The sequence below is a fragment of the Lemur catta genome, chromosome 4 (genome assembly GCF_020740605.2).
Source record: "Lemur catta isolate mLemCat1 chromosome 4, mLemCat1.pri, whole genome shotgun sequence".
In the NCBI taxonomy this organism is placed as follows: Eukaryota; Metazoa; Chordata; class Mammalia; order Primates; family Lemuridae; genus Lemur; species Lemur catta.
Window position 1 is genome coordinate 31999361 of NC_059131.1, and position 16128 is coordinate 32015488.

General features: G+C 43.0%; 1 protein-coding gene across 1 annotated transcript in view; it reads right to left on the bottom strand.

Moving 5' to 3' along the window:
* THADA (THADA armadillo repeat containing) overlaps positions 1-16128 on the bottom strand; it is a 298298-nt gene that overhangs the window by 65904 nt on the left and 216266 nt on the right. Inside the window, exon 32 of the mRNA XM_045549490.1 lies at positions 65-159. Within this exon, the coding sequence (XP_045405446.1) occupies positions 65-159 (95 nt within the window). The remainder of the gene's footprint in view (positions 1-64; positions 160-16128) is intronic.

Consider the following 16128-nt stretch of genomic DNA (forward strand, 5'->3'; position numbering starts at 1 on the left):
AAACCCCACCTACATTTCAAGAACCTGTAACCATTCCAAAATATGATACAAGTATGAATCATACCTGGCTGGCTGTCCTTTGTGGGTCTGTTGAGGCAGCAAGTCAACAGGAAGAGAATATCAATATATACAGCTCTGGTCACCAAACATGGATTTTGCCTAGAAACGTAAAGAACAGAAAATACATTGGTACTTTTTCTTCCTGAGGTCTGGGTCACAGGAAGGAGAAAATGGGTATTTTCTGCCAGGCATCTCATGAGGCTTTCTCAGTTATGGCGAATACTAAAAAAGATGGTATGGGGCCGGGCGCGGTGGCTCACACCTGTAATCCTAGCACTCTGGGAGGCTGAGGAGGGTGGATGCTCGAGGTCAGGAGTTCGAGACCAGTCTGAGCAAGAGCGAGACCTCGTCTTTACTAAAAATAGAAAGAAATTATATGGCCAACTAAAAATCTATATAGAAAAAATTAGCCGGGCATGGTGGCACATGCCTGTAGTCCCAGCTACTTGGGAGGCTGAGGCAGTAGGATCGCTTAAGCCCAGGAGTTTGAGGTTGCTGTGAGCTAGGCTGATGCCATGGCACTCATTCTAGCCTGGGCAACAAAGCGAGACTCTGTCTCAAAAACAAACAAAAAAAAAGATGGTATGATCACCCATGGCAAGAAAATCAGTAACTCAAGTAAGAAAATGAAATACTTGAGCTATGGTGGAAGCTGGGGATATGTGTGGACACAATAGACAAAACTCTATGCTCTGGCTCCAAATAAAATAAACTGAAAACAAACAAAAACCATCCCTGTCAGCTGAAAACAAAAAAGGTGGTGGGAGATGATATTGTTATTCTCCTCTTAAATAGAGAAATTTGGGGGCAGGAGAATCATTGGTCACAAAAGTTACTGATTTAGCAATTTGGAGAAGGAGAATTACATTCATGTATTAAAAACCATATCTATGGACTGGAAATAACAAGCTGAATAACAAACATGTGAAATTACCAAACACTGGAGCTGGCATCTTTTTTCCAATAAATGGAATTTCTTCTTTCAATAAATGGAGTGGCTTATTTTACTCTTTGAGCCATATAGTAGAAACAGTAAGGGGGTTCAGATTTGGGGGGGTCTAGATACAAAAGGAAGAACAAGGATTTTTTATTCTAATTAAAAAAAAATTTTCCCCTCCAGAAATGGGGTCTTGCTATGTTACCCAGGCTGGTCTCGAACTCCTGGGCTCGAGCGATCTTCCCACCTGGGCCTCCCAGAGTGCTGGGATTACAGGCATGAGCCACTGCATCCCGCTAAGGACTTTATTTGGATAATAGTGCTAAAAGGCTCTGACTTTTAGTCTCAGCTCATATTGACTATGAAAAGAGCCAAAACCTCTTTGGCGTACTAATAAGCCAGCACAAGTAGTAAAAACAGTAGGGACCGGGGTTTGAGTCTGGGATTTGCTTCTTATCTCTGTGACCTGAATCAGATTCCTGACCTGTAAAATGGGAACTCTATTATCACCATTATCATCTCTGCTATGGTTTGAATGTCCCTGCTAAAACTCACATTGAAATTTAATTGCCATTGTTGAGAGGTAGAGTCTTTAAGAGGTGATTAGGTCATGAGGGAATGGATTAATGCTGTTATCTCAGGAGTGGGTTAGTTATAAAAGCGAGTGGCCTGATTTCCTCTCTCTGCCTTGTGTACTTGATGCTGCCTTCCACCCTTCCACACTTCCACCACGGGATGACCCTCACGAGATGCCACTGTCATGCTCTTGGACTTTCCAGCCTCCAGAACTGTGGGATGAATGTCTCTTCTTTATTATTACCCAGTGGGATGAATGTCTCTTCTTTATTATTACCCAGTCTGTGATATTCTGTCGTAACAAAAGAAAATGGCCTAAGACGGCCTCACTGTGAGTCACTGTGAGCACTCACTGTGGCACAGTAAACTTAAAATGCCCACCTCAATGCTTGGCCATGGTAGATGATCTAGATGTGTTCACTCCTGTCTTCTCCTCTACTTCCAGCATAAGAGTAAAGGATGAGACTGGAACTGGGACAAGTGTTCCAGCTAGTGGATTTCCATTTGGCTTGGTCCCTAAACCCATCTTCTCATTCCTTGTAAATTAACAGTTTTTCCACTCATCTAAAGTTTATTCCCACCTCTATCCTGAACTGCCCATGTCCTGGAGCTGGCATATGCTCATTTAAGTATGAATCAGGCACCTTTGATTTGAAGCAGAACTGTCTTGTATCAAGGTCTCTTTGTTGCTGCCCTTCCTCATCACAGCCCCATTGTCTTGCTTCACTTATGGTATCTACTTGCTCTCTGACTCTTACTACGGAAACCACTAGTTTACATGTATACCTTGAGTCTGGCCTAATTTCAAATTTATGCCTAGCTATTTTTTAAAATTAGTTTTAAAAAATAGGTAACACACAAACACGGTATAAAAATAATTCAGATAGTATAAAAGGACATGCAGTGAAACTGAAGTCCCCTTTCCACAACCCTACCTGCCTGCCACATTCTATTACTCTGAGGCAACCACTACTGCTACTTTCTAGTATATCCTTCCAGGTACATTCTATTCAGTTATAAGCATCTATCTATGGTTACCACTTGGTTATTTTTATATAAATGGTGGTTCCTATCTACTAAGTTCTGAGCATTACTCCTTTTCACTCATATATTTTGGATACCATTCTATTAAGGACATAGAAATTTGCCTCATTTTCTTAATGGCTACAAACTACTCCATTTCATGGATGTATCTGCACCCTACTGACAGAATTGAGATTGTTTAAGATACTTTGCTACAGAAAACAATGCTGAAATAAATATATTTGTACATCAGTTCTGTGCATATGGATATATACTCAGAGGCAAAATTCCTAGAAGCTGAATTACTTTGTCAAGGTATTTGCACAGTTATTAATAAATTTTTCACTTATCTTGACAAGATGCTCTCCAAAGAGACAGCACCAATTTACATTTTTATCAACAGTGTCTAAGAATTCCTGTTTCCCCACAACCTGGCCAATACAGTGCATTATAACTTTTTGACTTTGCCAAGATGATGTGAAAAATAATATCTCATTGAACTTTCTTTTCTGTGAACTATGTTCAAATCCCCTGTTGTTGGTCTTTTCCACACTGATTTGTAGGAGCCCTTTGTATATTAAGGAAATCTGCCCTTTGTCTGCCATGTGTTGCAAATATGTTTTTGCAGTTTGCCATGTGTCTTTTAACTTTAATTTTTTTTGCAATTCAGAAATGTTTAGTTTTATGCAGTGAAATATATTAATATTTTTATGCCTTCTGGGTTTTACATCATACTTACAAAGTCCAACTCTTCTCTAAGATTTTTAAATCTCCCATATTTTCTTCTAGTACTTTACGGTTCCATTTTTCTAAAGGAAAGAATTTGGACAGACTGAGTTGACAAGGAAGGACATTTTGACAGGAGGCAATAGATGTGGGCAATAGATGTCTGGCCTGTCCAGGGACCAGGGGAGAGCCAGCTTGAAAAGATTAGAGACTGGTTGAGAAGGTAGGAACATGAGCAAGGCAGGCCAGGCTTTCAAGTGATGGGATACTTTATACTTACTACCTGGGTTGTTCCTTAGTGTAATAACCTACTGCCTGTTCCCATGAGGCCTCACAAAGTCATAGCTTGTTGCCCCAAATGTTTTTTTGGTTTTCTGTGGAGCCGTAAGAATCATAAAGGGAAGCTGTTGGGAAACTGGTTTGGCTTTCAAGTCTGATGAGGAGCCTGGTTTCCATGAGATTTTTAGGTAAGTTAATATATTTTTTAAAATTTCTAAATGAATAGAGGAAAGGCTGGCACTCTTTGGCACCCTCTGCCAGGTTGAAGCGTCCTGTATCTCCCTTAGACCCGGCACAGGTTGGTGACCTTGCTGGCCTCCTGGGACACTTCAGGAACCACTCTGACTGCTTCCATAACCATGAGGCTTGGGGCCAAGCCTGATGTAGCCACCGAGATCATGGGAGGCTCCCTCAAATGCTGCTGCTTTTGGATTCCAGGAAACAGAGAGGATTTGGGGCCACAAAGGAGTACATCCATGGCTTCTCCTTCGAGATGACTCTGAGAGAAATTTTGGCCTGCAGCCCACCGTTCATGGCTCCACCCTTGAGGACAGCCAAAGCCACATAACATCCCTGTCTGGAGTCACAGAGTTGGGCTTCACTCTGAACTGGCTTCTAAGTCAGGAAAATAATTTTTTTTCTTTCTTTTTCTCTTGCTATTACTTGGTGTTTGTTCTGACTTGGAAATGGTACACTGTGAGTTCAGGGTGAGCCAGAGGTTTGTTCTCAGTCTGTCAAGCCACTTTGATGCTGGGAATAAAATCCTGAGGAACAGCAAGCCAGCTGGACAGGAAACCAAGCCACAGGGTTTTGGTGGGCTTGGGAATTTTTTCTACCCCCAAATGGAAAAATCCTGGCATGGGGCATGGTATAATGAAGATTTATAGCATTAAAAAAAAAAATCAGAAGTGGTCAGGGTCTAACAGATGGGCTGAAAAGAAGCATAATAGTGGCTTTAGAAGGAGTAGAAGGAATCAGGTACCGTCGGGACTAAGTTTACATATATAAGACGAAATGAAGGCCTTGTTAAGAATCTTGCTTTCTTCCACTCTTTTTTTTTTTTTTTTTTTATCATTTGTCCCTTGACAAATATCCACCGAGAACCTGATTAATACGATTTTGCCTTGGGAAATCTCTGAACTTCATTAAACCTCCTGGCCTCGCTCCTGGAAGGTGGGGGAAGCAGAAGGCAGGCAGAGAGAGCAGGGCTTCCCAGACACGTCCACAAAGGCCCCAGTGTCTAGAGGACAGCAGGAGCTCTTGGGAAGTCTGCGATAAATTATTCACTTCTCCTGTCCCTTCCGGAATCCCAGTGACTGCAGATCTTTTTAACTGAGGCCTATTCATTCAGAAAACATCTATTAAAAGGCTACTGAGAGCCAGGAATAATGCCAGGGTTTGGAAATATGAAGATGAAATGATTCAGTGACATAGTCACTGCCCTCAAGGAACTTAGAGTCCTGAATAGTGTTTTTCAAACTGCAGGTTATGATTCATTTAGTTGGTTATGAAATCAATTAGTGGGTAGTAACCAGCAAAACAAGGAAGGAAGGAAGGAAGGAAGGAAGGAAGGAAGGAAGGAAGGAAGGAAGGAAGGAAGGAAGGAAGGAAGGAAGGAAGGAAGGAAGGAAGGAAGAGAAAGGAAGGGAGGAGGGGAGCAAGGGGGAAAGAGGAGTGGGGGAAAGGAGCTAGAAAAAGAGGGAGGGAGGAAGGAGGAAAATATAATCAGAGTGTAACAAAATAGTAAAGGGTGAGCATTGTTTCATTAAGGTTTTTGTTATATATAGGGTTTCTATAAAGTCATCACTCAGCATAAATTTAGGAGACAGGGTTTTTCTCTGTTGCTCAGGCTGGAGTTCAGTGACTCAATCATAGCTCATTGCAGCCTCAAACTCCTGGCCTCAAGTGATCCTTCTGCCTCAGCCTCTCAAAGTGCTGGGGTTACAAGTGTGAGCCACCGTGCCTGGCCAGCATGAATGTTTAATAAGTTATCTTTGATTTAACATGTAAATAATTAATGAAATGCAACAATTTAAATAAAATAATTGTTTGGACTTTTTTCTTTTCCTTTTCCAAGTAATAAGCTACCCTATGTTACACTGAATGCTATCAATAGAGTTATGTTTGGTATCCAAAATGACAGTGGATATGCTGAAAGCAAATATACTTGAAATTAAACACAACAAATCTTGAGTAAGTTCCCTCTATGTTGCATTTTTTTACAGACTGTTCATATATAGATATTATTAAAATTTCAAACTGCATGATTTCATGAGTGTATGTGTATCATGCATGTGTGTGTGTATATATATGTACACATATACATATATATGTACATATATACATACACACACACACACACACACACACACACACACACACACGGGGCAGAGTGACACCAGCAGAGGAAGTGGCATGTCCAAAGATCTGAGCACATGACATGTTTAGCGAATAATAAGTGCTAAGGGTACGTGGTGGGGGGAGGGACAGCAGGAAATGATACAGGATGAGTGAGCAAGGACCCAAGATGGGAGAACTTAGGAGTGACCTTTCAAAGCTCCACAATTTCCACAGGGTGAAGACCCCAGTGGGACCCCGTTAGCTCAGGTCACACTGGAAAGTTAGGGTCCCCACTCAATATTACGAAGCCTTAGTGGGCTCCCTGGAAGAAGTAGACAATTCACTTTGGACATACCAAACTCTTGCAGAAGAATTCACTACTATCTTCAGAGGGCTGGAAACAGCTGTTCTGGATTTAGGCTGCTAGCGTCTGTTAAGGTCTCTAAGTCAAGGAACTCAAACTAGTCAGAGTCTGGGTCACTACAGTTCCCAAGGAACTACTCCCCCAGAATCCTGATTTGATGCATGGCTTAACTTGATTAATCTAGAAACATTTACTGAGCACCATGGGGGATATACTATCTGGGGTAGAAAAGGGAAGGAGAGGACAAGGTTCTGGCCTTGCAGAGTTATGGTCTTGCATACGTGGGAAGAAAACAAAATACACATAAAATAACCAGACAGAACGTCATAGAGGAGGGGTCTGGAGACATGGAAGGATTTGGGCTGGTGAAAGAGAAGAAATTCCAGAAAATCAAACAGGTGCAGCTTAGAATGACTTATGGCTTGGAATGACTCGGTGTCTCAAGCCCCAGCAGGGACTCATCCCAGCCCACCAGGCTCTTCCTCTAATCTCAGCTCCAATGCAGGCAGCTCAGACCACTTCTGTTCTCAACCACAATGAGCAAGAAGCACTGGCAGCGTCTTGCCACAAAGCCAGCACTGGAATTAATGAAGCAATATCTTAGGGACCACCTGCAGGCCCACAACAGGCTGGAAAGAAGAAAACCAGAAAAAGAGAGGGAAAGTAGGCAGGAAGTAAGGGGAGAGAAGGCAGGAGAGAAGTGGAATGGGGGAAAAGGAAGAAGGAAGAGAGGCTGGAAGAATGGGAGAGGGAAAATGGTAGAAGAGGTAAAGGGGCAAATCGCCTCTAATACTTTCCCACATCCTGTTATGGTCCCAACACTTGATACATGTCCAGCCACTCCATGCCCTTTATTTAAAACTCTCTTAAAAGCCTGTCCTCTAGGAAACCTTCCTCGACTAGCCATCCCGCAAACAGCCTCCGAGGACAAGGTGAATGGCTGACTCAACCCAGGATATTTTGTTGACCTGCCTGATCCCAGAGACTCCACTGGCCATCTTTGTCGTCCTGGCAGTTCACGTCACTGCAATGGTAGCTGTCTGCAGACCAGACACTGCCTCTCCTTATATTTGGTTATGGAAGGAAGAACTGTTGCAGACCGAAGTTAGGAGGTACTTCTTTGATGCAGGCAACATTAAGCCATGTAAATGTGGAAGTGTAAATTAAATAAAAAGAACCCCCCTCTGCCACTCTGGTTTCCATTTTTACCACAGCCCCTAGCCAAGTAACCATCCCATGGCATTCGTGGAGGAACAATAGGGGATTGTTTAAACCAAATTGCCAAATGGTCATGAATTGTAGAATATATATTTTTAAACAAGTTATTTTCCCCACTGTAACACTGAGGATTTGGCTCTGCATGCAGGGCCAGCTGGCAGCAGCATGCAGGGCCTGGCTGGCTACCAGAGACTGCTCATTTACCTTGCCCTCCCCTGGGGAGGTGTGACGGCAGAGCTGCATTTTTATGGTATGCTCTGACATCCACCCAGCCTTTCTTGGTCTGGAGCTTTGCAAGTGTTTATACTCACACCCACATGTATAAGCTGCCCTGCAGCCCTCCTACTTGGATTTTCCTTTTAAAGTGAAGCCATCCTCTATGCCCTGCTCTGGTGGTTGACCAGTTTACAAGGAATTCTTACTGAGTTGCCATGCACAAAGCAAGAGACCATGAGCTGTGACTCTGTCCAGAAAGTGATCAAAGGTTCTGCCGCGTACTACGAAACACAGTGGGCTTCCCCTGGAAAAGCAGGTATTGCTCCTGAGGAATGGAATCTGTGAAAGTAGAGGGCCTTAATCACTTTATCAGGGTTCTGGGCAGGCATTCAGCAAGGCCCCAGCAGTCTGCAGAAGGCACTGCGGTCCCCTTCTCAGGTCAGGGCCAAAGCCACAGCCTCCTCTGCTTCCCTTGGGGATGCCGCTGCTAGAGAGGAAGCCTACAACCTCAACGCCACGGCTTCACCTTTTCTCTCCACTAAGGCTCACCTGCCTTTTCAGAGCACCCCCAGGGAGCCTCCCACACCCTCAGAGGCCCTCATATTTTTCCATCTTTCTATTAGGCACCTTTTTCTCATTAATGTACTAACACTCAAGCTATATGCAGAGAATGATGAAAAAGAGACCTTGTGTGGGGCTTGGGATTTGTTCAAAGCCCGGGGAAACTGTTTTAGAGGGTGTATGTTTTTTATTCCTTTTATGAGAGATGCATGTTTCCCTCCCTCTGTGACTTGTTTAAAAGTAAAGTTTAATATGCTGCCAGAGAAATTGCTGGTTAATAACTTAATAAGCTATGTGCTAGGAATTATGGGAGAAAAGTAGTATCCAAGAAAACTTTTATTGTACAGTTTGGGGCTTAGAGGATATATAGCTTCAATTATTACATTTGAATGCTAACAGAAGTCTCCTTTCTTTTCAAACACTACTTTATCCCTAGGAACATAAAAAAAGATAAATAGGTAAGGTGAATAAAAACTTCTGGATGCTTCATGAAAAGTCCGTATAAATCACGAGGTGAGAATTTCTAACAGCACAGTCTACAGAACTGTGGTAATGTGAACTTGGCAAATCACACACTTAGAAATTAGCCCTGGCAACGATACTAATAATGATGATAATAATAATATCAACAGCATTTTATTAAAAGTTTTATCTTGGCCAGGCACAGTGGCTCATTCTTATAATCCCAGCACTCTAGGCCAAGGCATGAGGATCACCTGAGGTCAGGAGTCCGAGACCAGCCTGAGCAAGAGCGAGACCCCATCTCTACCAAAAACAGAAAAAATCAGCCAGGTGTGGTGGCGTGTGCCTGTAGTCCCAGCTACTTGGGAGGCTGAAGCAGGAGGATCACTTGAGCCCCGGAGTTTGAGGTTGCTATCATCACACCTCTGCACTCTACTCAGGGCGACAGAGTAAGACCTTGTCTCTAAAAAAAAAAAAAAAAAGTTTTATCTTCAAAAAATATTTGTATTTTATTTTATCTTTATAAAATTCTTAAGAGGGGAAAAAAATCAGGCATTTATTATTCTCATTTTTACAAATCAGCAAAGTCACTCATATCAAGTGACCTACCCCAGATCAGGGCAAAAACCAAAAATAGAATCAAGGTTTTCTAGAAAAACAAATTGTATTCATGTGTTCCAAATGCAATCAGATGAAAAGTGGCACTGTGCTAAGCAATCAAAGCACACGCTGTGGTGTTGTGTCCTAGTAGACGGTCTAGGGAAAAGCAAGGCTCTGAGCACAGCTGTTTCTGCAAGGACCAACATAAGCACACATTTTCAACATGGCTCATTATGTCCATAGGGACTTTATTATTTGACAATGGACATTTCCTATACCTGCTTAGTGCCTTTATGTTTTCATATCCATTACCCACCATGCCCTCCCTGCCCTCATTTTAGAACTTCCCATGTTTCAGATAAAATCTGAGGCCTAGGCCAGGCACCATGGCTCACGCCTGTAATCCCAGCACTTTGAGAGGCCAAGGTGGGAAGATCATTTGAGCCCAGGAGTTCGAGGCTGCAGTGAGCTATGATTGTGCCACTGCACTCCAGCCTGGGTGACAGAGTGAGACCCTGTCTCTCAAAACAAACAAACAAAATAAAAATAAGAAACCCAAGGCCTAAAGAAATTATAGGTCACACCTTGCTGGTTAATATTAACAGTTAAGCCAGGACCAGAACCCAGACCTGCTAACCTCGAGTATACTCTGCGCCTTCACAACTTCAGCACAGTGTGTTTTCAGGCCAGAAGCTTCCCATTCACCAAGCACCTCTAGATGGGAATCTCCTGTGGTCACCCAGGAACACAGGGGCTTGTGAGCTGGTGAGGACCCCTCTGGCTCAGGGAGCTCCTGAACTTTCATGGGAAGATATCAGCCCCAGAGGCCTAGGGGCCAGTCCGGTTGCTGAGGAAGCCTGGCCATCACCAGCGCTGGGGAGAAGGAAAGAACAGTGAGGCTTTAGAGGGCCTCTCTCAAAGCTGCGGCCTTGGCCCAATCACATAGGACCAGCTCATGCTGCCCACAGCCCTCCTGGAGGTGGCCTGAACCCTGGCGACACACAGCAAACGTACTAGGGCTGAGGTCAGCTCAACATGAGGGCAGACAAGGGCTCCTGCTGGGTCTGTGCGTTGGTGGAAGGCCTGCAGTCAGAATTACTGACTTAGGTTAAAGGTACTGTCTCCAAAAGATCACTGCCGAAAAAGTCGTGTGACCCAGGAGAATTAACTTATTCATATATTAGAATTTATTAATAGTAACATGTTAGCATGACTTCTTGGTCATATTAAGTGGCAGCCAGCCAGCTGAGAGTAGATTTCTGAGGAAAGAAGATACAGAATAACTAAGTTTTTTTTTTTTTTTCTTTTTTCTCTCTCTTTTTAAATTTTTTTTCTCTGCACTGACTTGGGATAGAATAATTAGTTTTAACAGCAAGAAGGTATGGAGCATGGAGCCCTATCCAGGCAGGCAGCTCCTGAGAGGGGCCCTGGGCAGCCTGAGGACATGGAAGGGGTTGCAGTATCTTCTACAAGGATGATCAGGCAGCATGAGAGGAAGGAAGCAGGTCACGAGGCAAAAACCAAACCTGCTATTCACATCCCTAACTTGAGCTATCTTCTAAGCTAGCCACATCTGTTAAGTAGGAAGAAGCCACGGGCCTCCCGTTTCTACTACCTCTTCTACAAGTAAGTTTGGATTAGATCACTGGCAGGGAGTCTGTTCTGGGGCTCCCAGTGGGAGGGAAGCCATGCCAGTGGGTTTTCAGGCACCCATCCCAGCTTCAACCATATTTACCGTCTCTACCATCTTCAATAGCTTGAATTTCCACGCAAGCTTCTGTTTGAAGAAAGAATTCCAGTGGATTAGATGATCTTTAAATTCCTTTTACTGCTGTAAATTCTGTGGTTCTATGGTCCTCTTAGCAATGTTGGAAAGGCAAAAGCCATGTGGTCTCAAGTGTATACAAATATCTCTATTTCCCTTACTAGCCACCCAGGCAGGGAACAGGGCTTCTGGGTGATAGGGACAGAGAGCTGTTGGTCTGCTACTAGAGAGTTTTTGTAAACCATTAGGAGAGACTAGAAGTTTTTATGACCACTAGGAGAGGCTAGAAAGATTTAAAGCATTCCTCAGTGTATTTCATGTGCATACAGATAGCAGCCTACTTACCAGTGTCAGCCGGAGCTTATTGACTTCCTCTTAACTCTTAGATCAAGTCCATATGCCTCTGGCTGACATCTGAGGGCTACCACAACTGGTCTCATCAAATCTTGCACTACTCTCCAAAACACAGCATCTCTTCTTCAGCTCTATCTCACTGGTCCATGATATGTCACACGCGTTCCCTATAGCATGCCATTGCACATGTTGTCCACAATCTTGACATGTTCTTTTCCCAAAACTTTTGGTGTTTTCCAAATCATAGCCCTGTTCTAAGGCCCAAGTCATACCCCTCTTCTAAATCCTCTAGAAAGCCTCCCCTGATTATCCCAGTCTACAATCTTCTTGGAACTCTTATACTTATCCTATGAACTTTCACATGTGTTTCACTGTTGGTTAATCCCTTCATGTGCATAAGCTCTCTCTTTTCAATTAGATTGTACCATAACTAAACTCTGATAACACAGACCCCATTATATATGCCTAATGTGGTTCCCACAAGGCTGAGGACTGTACTAAGATTCCTTCATTGTACTTGGGCAATAAGACCTTCATAATTAACTGGGCAACAAAGGTTCTATGCCAGTGTAACCTTACTCATTCTCCAATCTAAGAAAACTTTACCTAATAATTAAATCTCACCTAGCCTTTAAATACTTCTCCCTCCTCCTAGAAGACTTCTTTGACAGCCCTATTCTCTCAAGCTGACATTTATTTCTCCCTTCTCAGCTCCCACAACACACTTTAAGTAATTCCAGCATTTACTCAATTCTTATTTATAGTTAATTAAATCCATACCTGTCTTAGACTGTTTTTGAAACAGAAACAATATCATTCATCTTTGTATTCCCACTGTGCACTGCCTTGTAGTATCTGTGAATCTGAAATGGCTTTAATTCACTGGGAATGGCTCAATGAAAGTAATGAAGGTGTTGATTTATCCAAAAGATGGAACATGTTACATGCTAAAGGAAAAAAAATAACCCACTATATTAGGGCTTTACATAATATTACGAGAATGTGCTGAGGACACTTAAAGCCTGCACTCCCTTGCAAGCTGGGCAATGACAACATTGCCCAAATCTTCCAACAGTAATACCCCAATAAGCCAACAGCTACAAGTAGAGCGAGACGGATATTTCTGAGCCCTCTATTGAACTAATTGCCATCTCCAGGTTAGGTCTCCAGATTTCTGTATTTAAAAGTATAAGGCATCAGCAGTTGGGGGTTGAATTCTTGGTGTGCAGTTGTGTAAAAGAGCTATTTTTATTTCTTGCCACAATATGAAGAAGCTTTGATCTTGGGCAATTTGTTCAAGGGCTCAGTTTAATATATTGATCACTTCTGACTACTTTTACCCAGACTAGTTTCCATAAGCTCAGCCTGCCTACAAGAAATACTTCATATATTTTCAAACTTCATTTCTTCTCAAACAGCTTATTCCTTCAAAATTTGAGGCTGTATTTTTAAAGGGACTAACTTAATGAAGGAAATGTTTTGTACCTTGTTCCACTTGTTTGGGTTGAAATGTGATAGTTTAATGTTTCTTTCTGTTTTTAAAAAATACAAATAGGATCTTAGCCTGAGATATCATGACCTTTAACATTCCTAAGAAGTCTGAATGGGAAGCAAACAAATGTCAACAAGCTTAGGTCTAAAATACACCAACTTCACTTTTCTCATCATTTAAATCTGCAAGAGGCTCAAGGTGACTTTGAATAGGCTGTGCTGGGAGGATTAAAGAGGGGTCCTAATGAGAACTTTTCTCCTCTCAATAAAATCTTGGGGTTGAAAAAAAAGCAGGTATCATCCTCTCCCTTTTTTTTTCTAAAATTAAAAAAAGGGGAAGGGGATACTGGGAAAAGGAAGGAAGGAAAGAAGGGAGGGATGGGGAGGGAGAAAGAAAAGAAGAAACAAACCAAAAAGCAAAACACAACCCCCAGCAATGCCTGGAAACTTGCTATGTGACTAACCATCTCTGTTAAGACTTGCTTCCCTTAAAGTTTTGGCAGGGACCACAAATGACAGCCTTAAAATGCTACATGCTCTTCTGAATATTTTAATAATCATTCTGGACTGGATTCATTTCAATGGCATCAAAGTGAAACAGCAACCTGCAGCTGTGGCAAAGAGCTGAGGCCTCTTTGCATTTCAAGTCATTGCGAAAGAAGGACCTCCTTCTTGGGAAAGGACCAGTCCACAAGGGATTTGGGATGGGGCTGAGGGACAGGGGGAAAATGGAATCAGACCTAAACCCCAGTATTTCTGCCTGGGAAGTGTAGTCTCTCATGTGAATAAATCTGGTGGTTAGAAAATAAATGCTGTCTTCGGCTGCTGGAAAGCAAAACAGAATCCTAAACCAGAACTTCTGCAGCTGGCCACAGACTCCCTAGGGAAAAACAGGGTCTGCCACACAAAAGCCCCAGCTTTGTCTCTATAAGCATTATTTTCCTTAGGCATTTAAATCCAAAGGCCCTCAAGGAGCACACCACTCTGCTCAGTGGGGACCAGTTAGAGAGAAAAGGGGGATTAGCTGTGAGCGTGGAGAAGGGGGTGGATGGGGGAGGAGAGAGGGAAGTGACTGGAAGTACTTACAGGGAGATGGAGAAATGGGGTGTGAGGACACTGCTGGGAAGCTGAATAGGGAAGTGGATGATCAGACAATTAATAATTTTTGCAAATCAGAATTAACTTGGGGTAGCAAATCATTAGGTCTGGTACACAGAGTAGTTCTTCCACAAACATTAACCTCCCTGTACCATCTCTTCCCTTTATCAACACTATTTTATTCAAAAATTTATTTCCAAGATTGCTTTCCTAGTAACCTTGAGACTATTCTTATATCCCGGAGAGCCTGTTTTTCTAACCAGAATATCAGACTGTTATTTTTCAAAATGATAAACACTCACTGCATGCCAACAAAGCACTGTCCTACCCCAGGCACTGAGGCCCCTGGGATGACTGCCTGGACGAGGAGTGTGGACATTCCATAGAGAGCCTAGGGATATGCAGCCCCTTAGCACAGGGCATCCCAGGTAGATGGGGAGAGAATCTTGGGCCAGTCCCTTCTGTAGCCTCAGCCCTCTCCTATAGCTCCAAGCTCAGCCACAAGCCCTTGAGAAGGATAGCATGAGGGCAGGCGTATTTCAAACTGGGGGTTGGACAATCATAGTGGCTGGCTCTCTGACCCTAGATCCTCAAAATATGTACTGTGTCCCAGGACCAGCAGCAACAGAATCACCTGGAAGCTGGTTAAAAATGCAGGATGTCAGGGCTGCACCCAGACCTAGTGGATGAGTCTTCATTTTAGCAAGATTCCTAGGTGAATTGTGTACACAGTTTCTTTCAGAGAAGCACTGTTCTGGAGAATTAAGATTAAGTTACCACCATTCAAAGCCCTGACATAAAACACTGTCTGGACAGATGGAGGCAGTGTGGTCCAGTAGAAAGAGCCTGGGAAGGAGCTGGGAGCCAAGTCCTCAACACGTTAGTAGTTGTTAGGTAGGATCTTACTCCTGGCCAGTTGTATGAAATGGACAGACCACCTGGCCTCTCTGGGCTGTGGTTTTCCACATGCATGTGGGTGAGAATGGATTACAGTATACTTCATGATTCTTTCCAGTTCTAAAATTCTAAGTCCGTGATTCTATTTGATAAGGCTCTGTTTCGTTGCCCTCTTTACACTGAAGTAGTGGTTTTAATAAATACTTGTAGTACTTTTTTTTTTTTTTTTTTTTTGAGACAGAGTCTCGCTTTGTTGCCCGGGCTAGAGTGAGTGCCGTGGCGTCAGCCTAGCTCACAGCAACCTCAAACTCCTGGGCTTCAGCGATCCTCCTGCCTCAGCCTCCCCAGTAGCTGGGACTACAGGCATGCGCCACCATGCCCAGCTAACTTTTTCTATATATATTTTAGTTGGCCAGATAATTTCTTTCTATTTTTAGTAGAGACGGGGTCTCGCTCTTGCTCAGGCTGGTCTCGAACTCCTGAGCTTGAGCGATCCACCCGCCTCGGCCTCCCAGAGTGCTAGAATTACAGACGTGAGCCACCGCACCCGGCAAATACTTGCAGTATTTGACACAGCCTGGCATACAGCAGGGCTCAATAAATACTTATTGAATAAAGTCATACAGGTATAGTCTATTCTATTTAAGCCTCACCTCAAAAAATAAAAATGTCCTCGTTAGCATAGTGGTAAGTAACAAGAATAGGAAAGAAATTTTATTAAATATAAATTTTAAAAAAATGTTCCATGAGCTTCCAGGACAATCAACTGCACCAGAGTTTCAGGTTTAAATGGCACTTTTGAGGGCAATTGACATAACTTAAAATATCTAAATCAGAAAGTCTGGGGCTAGGGCCTGGCATCGGTAGGTTTTAAAACCTCTCCACATGATTCTAATATGCAGCCATAAGCATTAAGAACTACTGTCTGGAATTAACTTACCATCAGCCAACCTGGTACTTAATAAATACCAATACCAAGGGTCACAAACTCACATTTCCACAGGAGCTCAGCAGGTAACTAATGAGAGAAGTGGCAAAGCACAGAGAGAGTGTTCCATCGAGAGAGATGGCCAACACTGAGCTCTGGCCCATTGTGGTCACATGGGAATTTGGGCCTCCTGTTGCCAGATCTTCCAGTTTTTCATAAGAAGTTGTAAATCT